At 39.8% G+C, this 11,425-nt stretch overlaps 2 protein-coding genes across 2 annotated transcripts in view; one reads left to right on the top strand and one right to left on the bottom strand.

Annotated features, from left to right (window-relative positions):
* LOC101581849 (histone H2B type 1-B) overlaps nucleotides 1-8,004 on the bottom strand; it is a 21,651-nt gene extending 13,647 nt beyond the window's left edge. Inside the window, exon 1 of the mRNA XM_004640123.2 lies at nucleotides 7,624-8,004. Coding sequence (XP_004640180.1) covers nucleotides 7,624-8,004 — 381 coding nt within the window. The remainder of the gene's footprint in view (nucleotides 1-7,623) is intronic.
* A 318-nt stretch (nucleotides 8,005-8,322) lies between these two features.
* LOC101582237 (histone H2A type 1) lies at nucleotides 8,323-9,339 on the top strand. The gene has a single exon (XM_004640124.2). The coding sequence runs from the start codon at nucleotides 8,326-8,328 to the stop codon at nucleotides 8,716-8,718; it is 393 nt and encodes a 130-aa protein (XP_004640181.1). The 5' UTR covers nucleotides 8,323-8,325; the 3' UTR covers nucleotides 8,719-9,339.
* The last annotated feature ends 2,086 nt before the right edge of the window (nucleotides 9,340-11,425 follow it).

Raw genomic sequence — 11,425 nt, 5'->3', positions numbered from 1 at the left:
TTTTGGCGGTACTGAGGATTGATCTCAGGACCCTGAACTTGCCAGGCAAGTGCTTATTCTACTGAGCTATCTCCCCAGCCCTTCAAATTATATTTATTACCACTGGACAATTTATTACCATTGGATAATTGAGGCTCTAACAATGTGACCATACAATATGGTCACTACATAGATAAAAATTTAGTTCACAGTGGGAAGGTAGAAGGTTTTAAAAGAGCCTAGATTTCAGTCTATATGTTCAATACTAGACTCTGTCGCTCACTGGCCAATACAAGAACTAGAACCAAAAATATTTTAATTTCTTAATTTTTTGCTGGGGGCCATTTGTATGCCCTAGACGCTGGTTAAAACAGAAGATATATGTCCTTTCTTTTGAAAAAGGTTAACAATAGTAAGAAATCTTCAACAAAATCTCTAAGTGATGTTCTCCAGATCTGTAAATTGCATTTATGTAACAGAAGTTCTGTCAGTTCAGATACTTGCAGTCCATTAAAAGCCATTGTTGACAAAAGTAAAAGAATGTATCATTGAATGTAAAAAAAAGTTAGCTTCAAAATAGGGTTTAACATCTACTGTCCTATAGTATCACATTTAAACTACACATAATCATTTTGAAAGCATCAAAATTGAAACAGAATAGTCCACAATTCTATGTAATCCTTCAGCTAAATGCAGTTAAAAAAAAAAAATCACTGCTAAGAATGATGGTACAGAGATATAAGGCTAGGTTTGGGGATCTGAGGCAGGAGGATCACCATAAATTTGAGGTTAGCCTTGGCACATGATGAGTTTAAGGCCAGCCTTAGCTACAGCATGAGTTTCACAGTCACACACACACACACACACACACACACACACACACACACCCTGAGTAACTATTGTATTATAAGAAAAACACAGGGCATGAAAGATGGAGAAGAGGCAGATTGACTGTTAACCTAAAGGTCTGAGAAGCAATTCAATCTTGTTCTAGTGGGATTGCTTTTTATCTCAGATCCTAGACGATACAGAATACCTAAACACATGTTCAAGTACAATTATATGAGAAAGTGGTGTTTAGAAAAAGTATTTGAAGCAAGATGACTGAATTTTTCATAAATTTGACAACAGATTCAAAAAGCTAAAACTTCAAATCAAATAAACCTAAAGAAACTTATGTAAACACATGGTAATGAAGTACACAGAAGCTAAAGACAAAGAAAGTAGTGCGTGCTAGCTAGGCACACTCTCTACCACTATGCTACATATGCAAACAGCTTTAAGGCAGCAAAAAGGAAAAACAAAACTTTACTTGTAAGGAAAAAGTTAACTCTGACTTCAGCAGATTTTGAGTCAGGAACTATGTAAGGAATAGAAAGTGCCACAGCATTTTTCATGGGTTTAAAAAAAAAAAGAACAGGAACTATCAACTGTGAATTTTTTTTTTTTTTTAATCTCTGAGAAATTAAAAGGGAAATAAAGGCATTCCCAGGTGAATGAAAAATAATTTGTTGTTAACATACCTATTCTTAGAAGAATAGCAAGAAGATCTTGAAAAAGAAAGAAAATTATTGAAGATTTTAGGGACATCTTGTAAAAAGTAAAAGAGTGTTTGTTTTGTTTGTTTGTTTGGTTGGTTGGTTGGTTGGTTGGTTCTTTGGTTGGATAAACTCTCTGGTGGACTGTGGCCAGACCTGGGCTTTTGAGATCCCCAAAAGCCAATCTCTGCCTGAGGATTCTAGCAATACTCATAAGAGGGAAGAAGAGAAGTAAAAAAAAATGCAAACTTAAAAGTAAATATAATCTTCTTGAGTTTCAAAATTATACTTAGAGCAAAGTTGATGATACCATCTGATACAGTTATTAATGTATGTAAGAGAAGTATTTAAGATCATTGTAAAAGAATACTGTAGATAAATTGAAATGTAACTTTTCTTTAAATTTGCAATAAAACTATAGGCAGGGAAAGAAAAAATAGACGACATTAGAAAACAAAACCCACTAAAATAAAATGGCAAATCCTGGAAGTAGGGAAAACATTTTTGTCTACTCCTTTCTTCTTTGCTGTAGCCCTTATAACAAAAGCTAAATTGACAAGAGGGAAAATATATGCATTTATTTCGTGTTTTACATGACATGAGAACCTCCTTTAAGAATGAAGATCCAGAGAAGCAGCTTAAGAGGAACATTTATGAAGCAGATTGGACAAGGAATAGTAAAATATGAAATCCAGACAAGAGAAGAAAAGGACTATGAAGCTGTAGATATGACAGCTTGTGGGAAGGCAGATGTACGTAAAACCAAGGGGCCACTGCTGACTCCTCTCATCCCTTCTCTTGTCTGAGGGGTCTAAAGTCACAGTAATTGACTTTTTGTCCTTCCAGAGAGGTGAGGGGAGACATCTTTGTACATTTATGTCCTGCATTTAAACAAATAGAGAAAGTGCAAAGAACTTTTCTTGTATCTGCTTCTTAATTTTCTTTAGTTCTAATCATCTTTATGCTACAGTGATATATTGTGCTACCCTTCACAATCTTAAGTCCTATGGTATTAATAGTTATACTAATTGAAAGTGACATAAATATACTAATTCAAAAACAGATTAGCTGGGCCAGGGAGATGGCTCAGTAGAATAAGCGCTTCCGTGGCAAGCGCAACGGTCTGAGTTCAATCCCCGGTTCCGCCAAAAAATAAAACTTAAAATTAAAAAAAAAAAAAACAGCTTAGTGCATTAAAAAATGAACATCCCAGCCGTACACTGTCTAGAAAAATCTTACTGCAAATATAACTATAAATGTAGGTTTCAATCAAAAATTCAAAACAACAAACCATACAAAATTAACCCAAAGGAAGCAAGAACATCTGTTTGTATTAGAATGAGATAAGAAGACTTTGGAACATAAAAGAAAAAAAATGAGTAGGGATTGAGAGGAACAGTACATAATGATAAAATTATAACAACAGTTAGAAAACTAAACAAGTCTAGATGAGTATGTATCAAAGAACAGAACAAAGTGTCTGTACAAAATGGATAGAATTTGAAAGGAAAAATACTTCTATCTACAACTATAGGCAGAGAATTCAATATCCCTCTCAGCAGTTGAACAAAAAATTAACCAAAATTATCAAATATGTAATGGTTATGTGACTTGCTGTAATCTGTAAAACAGGAACAATATCATTCATACCTCACTTTTGTGAAGATGAAATGAATTTATTAATCACTTAAAAATGTAACTCATAATAATACTGTAGATAGCTAAGTTAGATAGAAATTCACATACACTCAGAGAAAGAGTGGGCCCTTTAGGAAGTGAGCAGCCACGTATGAAGGCATCACCACTGGGGCTGGAGGTAAACAGAAGAGAGCCAGGCCTCAGGGTGGAGATGCAGCAGCCTGGCCTGAAAGCTAAATAGCAGCTTGAGAATGTCCTATAACTACACCACCTGGTCCAGTGGGCCCAGGTAGACATCAGTCACCCAAGGGGGTGACCAGAAAATCCAGAGCCAACTCCTATTCCCCAAAATGCCTTGGTTCCTTCGATATGCCCTTGTTGTGACTTGTTTTCCTATTGGGTCAATGTTAGCTAAGCAGCCATATTTGTAATCCTATAGATTAATGGTAGTTAGACCCACACTGAACCTGCCGTGTCACTTTGCTGTATAAATTACCCCTGATAAAAGGTTATCGTGACCACCGATTCAGGACCCCTCCTGGGAAATACAGGAGTTATTCTTCTTCTCCTTATTTCCAATAAAATTCTCCTAACTTCCTCCTTTGATTTGGGACTTCAGTCCTTGATGTTGTGAAATCACAAACTCAGCATGATCAGGACTTAATTTCCTTTGCACCAATAATATAACCTATCAACACACCGAAACCATATCTGTAAAATACTATAAGTACAACACCATTCCAACAGGGAAATGAAGAGGCATGAACAGTCAAATAATAGAAAGGTCACTATCTGAATGTATAGCTTCAAATAATTTTTACAAAGTGAAAACAATAAGATCTAATTTTTATGCCTACCATCTGAAAACGTTTGAAAAACTGACAATATTCATTGTCTGAGAATATTTTTGATACCAGGGGTGGTGGCTCACATCTGTAATCCTAGCACTTGAGGGGCTGGGCAGGAGGATCACTTCCAGTTCAAGGCCAGCCTGATCTGCATAGCAAGACCATGCCTCAAAAAGACTAAAAAAAAGAGAAGAGAAAAGTTTTGGATGTTAACATATTAACACTTTCTGGTGAGGACTACACAAGTTTTAAAGATAGCAACTTGGAGATATACTTTAAAATATTGTGTAGATTTTCTTGGATCATGAAAAGCCATCTCGGCCATTTCCCCTAGAGCAATATTGTAAGAATGTAGAGAAGCATCTGAAAGTATAGTAGTGGTAAAGTGATCATAATCCAAAAAAAAATGGAAAGTCAGAAAGGGCCATTATATACCTACAATGAACAATTATGAAAAATAAAACTTTTACTTAAATTTTAAAGATGATAGTAAAACAAAACTTTTCTTTCATCTGCATAATATTTACATATCTTCACATATAAGTTTACACAGGTAAAGATTTGGGTTGTTTGTTTGTTTTCCTGTACTAGGGATCAAAGTCAGGACTTTGCACTTGTCACACAGGCACTTCTGCAGCTAAGCTATATCCCCAACTCCTAATACAGGTAAAATGTTGTAAAAGATTAGTTACCAAAATGTCCGGGATGGTGGGAATAAAATTGACTTTTAATTTGTCAGAGAGAAAAGATATATATATATATATATATATATATATATATATATATATATTTTTTTTTTTTTTTAACTCATCACTAAGTTTATGCCTGAAGCTCCTAACATATAGCAAATAAAACTAAGAAAATCATAAAAATTTATTTAACATGCAATTCATATAGCAATGTAGAATTCCAAATGAAAAAAAAAAAAAAAAACAAAAAAACACAAGGAGACCTAGCTATGCTTAAGGTAAGTTTGGTGAAGAAGTGAGCAACTGTAAAGTATAATCAACAAGGATATATGATCGAAGAATGATGCGGTGAAGCAACATGGGGCTTAGAAAGGCCTGTGTATTCCTTCTTTGTTAGAGGCCTCCTGTTCTGGCTCAAGTTTACTCCAGCTGTCAGGCAGTAACCTGCCATCAAGAGAATTGAAAGTCGTCAATGTTTGTAATTGAAATCACTACTTGTAGTGGTTACTTTTAAAATAGGCAGCCCATTATTTTTTCAGGTAATTTTTATAAAACAACCTTATTTAAACATATATTACTTAATGGAAATGGAAAGACAAGAAAAATACAAGAGTATCGCTGACAGACACTAAAGACAGAACTGTGAATTCGGTGTCCTCCCCCAAGCCAAGAAGCAGGCCAGGACATTTCTCTTCTGCAGGCTATGCCCTTTCTTTCCCCGATCATAAGCAGTACCTGGACCACCTGGCATCTGTCTCTTTGTGGGCCTTTCCTTCCCAAATTCCTTCAGTCTCTCCAAATGTTCTCAAGACACTTCCATTTATTTTCAGTCATCCAGAGATAGCTCAGTCACACACAGCTCCCTCTGAAATTCAGCTCTTCCTGTGGATGGATAGAGAAATGTTCCTCTCACTAAAAGGAGAATCTAGAATATGTTATAGGAGGTTTTGTTCTCTTTTATTGTAAGAGACATTCCAGCTCTGGAGAAAATCTCGTGGTTTATTATTGAATGGGCTGTGTAAAAACTTGTAGTTTCACTCAGGTTCCTGGGACTGCTCCCTAGCTGGACTGTGTCCAAAGGTACACTTTCATGAGGACGATGTGGAAAATTTATGAACATTTCTGACTTCTCACCACTCCTCAGCATCTAAACATCTTATTTGAAAACAAAAACACTGTATGCACTCATTGAATGTCAGTGTAGATGGCAAAAAGGCTGAGCTCTGATCTTAGGAGGCCTGAGTTTTGGTGTGGGTCTGTTAGAGGTACAATTCTAATAAAATATCAAGTATTCTTCATATTGGTACAACAATGATACAGGGCCTCCTAATGATAAAGGGGAAATATAACCCTCAACCTGTGAGAAGTTTGATATGCTGAGTCCCTATTCCCCAAAATAGAAGAATGAATTCTAAGAAACAAAAGAAATTAAGAGTAGAAAATATTTATCGAGGGAACAATATAGCTCCAGAGAGGAAGGAGGGTCCTGAATGGGTTGCTGCAGACCCCACTATTCAGTGGAAATTTTATAGAACACAATCACATGGGTACAACGTGGGTTAAAGCTATACTCAACCAACAAGGTTGTAAGTGTAGTAATAGAGAAACAAGTCACAAAACAAGTGTGCATGGAAAGAACAAAGAACATTTCCGGAAGACACAAGTCCAAGAGTCTTGGTCACCCACTGACGCAACTGTCTAGATTTTCTTAGAGAGTCTACCAGGTATTACCACTTACCTCAGCCTTTAGGGAAGCATGTAGGCCTGGGCATTTTGCGTTTGTCTAGAGGCCTGGCCTCTCACAGATGTACTTTGGGCCGCAGTTGTAATGAGTTTTCATTTCCTGCACTGACTCTCTGGCGTGCAGAGCCCTGTCTAACTGCCTATAACATTTCTAACCTAGCTATCTATAATAACACCTTACTTCAAGAGAAAGGGGGAAAAAGACAATAAAAAAGGAGCTGGCAAACAAAATAGCCATAAAAGAAAACCTGGAGAGAAAAATAATCCCTACTTCAAAAGATCATATCAAAAATGTTAGGAAATAGTACTATTTTCACTCATAACGTATCAAAATAAGCACATTAATGTCCTGGGAAGGGGGCGTTTTATAATTTAAAAAATATAGACTTTTAACCCAAGCCTTGCTCAATAGCACTGTGTATACTGAAACTGTCACACAGTGGTTTACTAACATATTGGGTGCATTCCCGAAGAGTTTTTGACCTATCTCTTTAAACGTTTATTCTTGATATGTCTCCATCTTGTGGGTGCATAAGGTGCACACAGCCTTATTAAATTATTTTTCTTTCCGGTGGGAAGGCCTGCCCATCACCACCACCATCACACACAGCCCCCTTTTTCTCCTTCCCTGATCTAGACCCAGACAGCCCGCTGATTCTCTTACCCAATGCTCTTCCTAGCTTTCTAGCCATTATTTTTGGAGTCGCGGCCTTTGGAGAAGAGTTTATTTGTAGCGAGAACCAGCCATCTCCCTCCACATTAATCTCCTTCCCTGAGGGCTCTCAGAGCAGGAGAGAGAAAGCCGCGAAATCAAACCCTTTGTCCCTCTTTGAGCCCCAGCCAAAACGCTCGCTCCATTCTACCCTTCAGCAGCAAACTGGTACAGGGTTTCTGGGACTGGAGAACATACTTAATGGTTTTGGAGTAATCGCTAGTGTCAGTAAACAAGCACAACGCGAAATCTGAAATTCCATTGTTAGACCAGAAGGCATACTCCGCTGAGGTGCCCCAAGACAGTGCCCTCCGCTCTAGTACAGAATACAGTTGCTAAAACCTAACGGTCACTGTCTCTGATCAATTTCAAGCCAGGAAACCTCACTAGATACAAGAAAAGAGTTATGGCTCTCTTTGGACAAAGGAGGTGGCTCTGAAAAGAGCCTTTGGTTTAAGAAGTGCCTATAATGGCACTTACTTGGAGCTGGTGTACTTGGTGACAGCCTTGGTGCCCTCAGACACAGCGTGCTTGGCCAGCTCCCCGGGCAGCAGCAGCCTGACGGCCGTCTGGATCTCCCGAGAGGTGATGGTGGAGCGCTTGTTGTAGTGCGCCAGGCGCGACGCCTCGCCCGCGATGCGCTCGAAGATGTCGTTGACGAACGAGTTCATGATGCCCATGGCCTTGGACGAGATGCCCGTGTCCGGGTGCACCTGCTTGAGCACCTTGTACACATAAATGGAATAGCTCTCCTTGCGGCTGCGCTTGCGCTTCTTGCCATCCTTTTTCTGAGCCTTAGTAATGGCCTTCTTAGAGCCCTTCTTCGGGACGGGAGCCGATTTAGAGGGCTCAGGCATTATTTACCTAATAGCTCTAGAAAAAAACAATCTTGACTGCAAACCACAAAAACTAGCAAGTGGGAAAGACCCGAGGGTTTTTATTTATACTCGTTTAATGCAAATGAGGGTTTGAGAATCTTCACCACTGATTGGACAAAAAAGACTACTTTTTTTCTACAGGGGCGGACCTAATACGAATAAAGAATACGTTTTCTTTTTCTATTGGACAAACAAACAGCCTTTTTAACCAATGACACAGCTCAGTAATACAGCCCTGCCTTGGCTATAAATACGTTTCTCCACCCACCCTAGTTTTCATTTACTCTTTTAAAGTTAACCATGTCTGGACGCGGCAAGCAGGGCGGCAAGGCTCGCGCCAAGGCCAAGACGCGCTCGTCCCGCGCCGGGCTGCAGTTCCCCGTGGGCCGCGTGCACCGCCTGCTGCGCAAGGGCAACTACGCCGAGCGCGTGGGCGCCGGCGCCCCGGTCTACCTGGCGGCCGTGCTCGAGTACCTGACGGCCGAGATCCTGGAGCTGGCGGGCAACGCGGCCCGCGACAACAAGAAGACGCGCATCATCCCGCGCCACCTGCAGCTGGCCATCCGCAACGACGAGGAGCTCAACAAGCTGCTGGGCAAGGTGACGATCGCGCAGGGCGGCGTGCTGCCCAACATCCAGGCCGTGCTGCTGCCCAAGAAGACCGAGAGCCACCACAAGGCCAAGGGCAAATGAAATCAGTGCGCAGTAACATAGTGAAGTACTGAAATCCCTTTTGTATCCAACGGCTCTTTTCAGAGCCACTACATATTCATGAGAAAAGCTGTTAGCTTTTATCCTAGTGTACTCAACCATGTATTTGAGACTATCTTAAGGACTCATGACTGTTAAATATTAAGTTTCATTAGTGGTAATAAGATTTACCAGGTCATAGTTCATGCTTAAAGTAAGTGCTTGGAAAATCAAGTGGGAATGTCACAATTCACTCAAAGAGGGAAATTTAGGGAAGCAACAAATGAAACAATTTCAGAGGAAACAAAATGAAAGCGTGGATATCCAGCGGTACTGGCTAATCAGGTGGTTGTCTTTATTTTGCAATGTCAAGTCTCATTTCAAAACTAATTAGAAATCATTCTAATATGAATGGCCTTTAAATGGTCCCTACTGTACATCACAATTAGTGACAATGAGTTAGAACGTTAGAGAATTTGTTCTCAGACCCCAAGAATAACAATGTCAAGAACATAATGACATTTGTGCAATCAGTCTCTTCCAATCAACCAACGGTACAGTTTACCTTTCAGCCAATGATTTTGTTGCGCGGGTCTTTTGAAACACTGTGAGGCCAATCAGAATGCTTCTACGTCTATTTAAGGACAAGTGCAGCTGGTTTTGCTACAGTCAGTTGTTTTGCCTCCTTGTTTTCATGGCTCGAACCAAGCAGACAGCGCGTAAGTCCACGGGCGGCAAGGCCCCACGTAAGCAGCTGGCCACCAAGGCCGCCCGCAAGAGCGCGCCGGCCACCGGCGGCGTCAAGAAGCCGCACCGCTACCGGCCGGGCACCGTGGCTCTGCGCGAGATCCGGCGCTACCAGAAGTCCACCGAGCTGCTGATCCGCAAGCTGCCGTTCCAGCGGCTGGTGCGCGAGATCGCGCAGGACTTCAAGACCGACCTGCGCTTCCAGAGCTCGGCGGTCATGGCGCTGCAGGAGGCTTCCGAGGCCTACCTGGTGGGGCTGTTCGAGGACACCAACCTGTGCGCCATCCACGCCAAGCGGGTCACCATCATGCCCAAGGACATCCAGCTGGCGCGCCGCATCCGCGGGGAGAGGGCCTAAACCAATGAAATGAAAACTAAACCGAAAAGGCTCTTTTAAGAGCCACCCACAATATTTTAAAAGCAGCTGTAGGACATCGCACTTTCAGAGATTTAGTGTGGGGGGGGGGGGAATTGTTGGGCTTTTTTTTAATTCAATAACTAGCATTCAAAATAGTCTAATATGCGGTGCTATAGTTTTAATTCCACTACTTAATGAACAATAATATAGGCGGCCTATCACAGTCCAAACAATTTTAAAGCTAAAAAATTGAGTAGCCAGCAACAGTTTAGTATTTTTCCACTCAACTTCCTTAATTAAAACTATTAAGTGTCACAGACTAAATCAAACCTTTTCTTGGGCCTAAACCTCAGTAGCTACAGATTTTCTTTCCTTTTTTTTTTTTTTTTTTTTGTTTTTTTTTTTTTGTTTGTTTTGTTTTGTTTTGTTTTGTTTTTTGTTTTTAATAATCTTGTAGTTGACCTGAATTCACAGTAAGTCTGCTTCAGCCACCCTAAATACTGGGATTACAGGCTTGTTCCACCAGGCTCAGCTAAAATACATTACAAATACACTGAGTATAATGGGAAAATACAGGAAAGTTATAATTTTACAAATAAGGAAGCCATAGTCAACACTAATTTAGAAATAGCATTTTTAGTTGATTCCAATGTAGTATTAAAATGCTGTTTCTATTCTTTGGACTGAATACTCTAAAGTTTATTTTGTAATATCTGTAAGTTGGCAAGCAAAGTCAGTCTTTCGGTGATTAATCATAATTTTTTGATAACTTTAAAGAGTTTCACTTCTAATACAAATGGCAAATTTTATATTTTTGTTTAGCTGTGTTCAAATTTGTGAGGCTTCCTCTATGAGTGGTAAAATTAGGAAGAACTTTTTCTAGCCTGACTATTGGCTTTGTTTGAAATCTGAATTCTTTCCCACAATGCACTCCTTCCTGGCACTGGCTCTATGAAACCGTGAACACCAGAGATCTCCAGCCATGTATCTCAGGAATCCAGGTGAGTCATTCCAGGGAGCATCAGGAATTTTTTTGAAGACCTTGCTTGTTAAAACACATTGGCCAGCAAACTGGGCAAGGTGGCTCATACCTATAATCACAGTGCTTGGAGTGCTGAGGCAGGCGTATCACCTCCAGGTCAAGGTCAGCCTGAACTATGTAGCAGGACTCAGCCTGAAAAGACCAAAAGAAACAAAAATCAAACCAAAACAATTGACACCAGCAATAATAAGTAACCTATACATGAGCACATCTGAAAATCATATTCTATATCTCTTTAACCCCAGAGTAAGCACATCTTCAAATAAATTTTCTCTTACCTTATTCCAAATATTCTTGTCAATATTCCAACACAATCAGATCAAGTTGGATTATAATTGAAGGGAAAACCGAGTGGAAATAAAACAAAGGTTTTACCCACTATGATTAAAATATTCAAGTCAAAAACAAAACAAAGTGAAAGTCTGAGACCAAACTAAGTTTATGCCTAGAGCCCTACCCAAGGCTAGATGTGTGACAGATTTGACATTTTACTTTGTTACAGTTTCAGGGTACATCAGAGAGAGAGAGAGAGAGAGAGAGAGAGAGAGAGAGAGAGAGAGAGA

Source organism: Octodon degus, unplaced genomic scaffold (assembly GCF_000260255.1).
Source record: "Octodon degus isolate 3935 unplaced genomic scaffold, OctDeg1.0 scaffold00119, whole genome shotgun sequence".
In the NCBI taxonomy this organism is placed as follows: Eukaryota; Metazoa; Chordata; class Mammalia; order Rodentia; family Octodontidae; genus Octodon; species Octodon degus.
Note: the sequence above shows the minus strand (reverse complement) of the source record. Positions and strands in the feature narration are given on the sequence as shown.

Excerpts from the sequence above, each read along its gene's own strand:
- LOC101582237 (XM_004640124.2), top strand. The coding sequence starts at position 8,326 with ATGTCTGGACGCGGCAAGCAGGGCGGCAAGGCTCGCGCCAAGGCCAAG.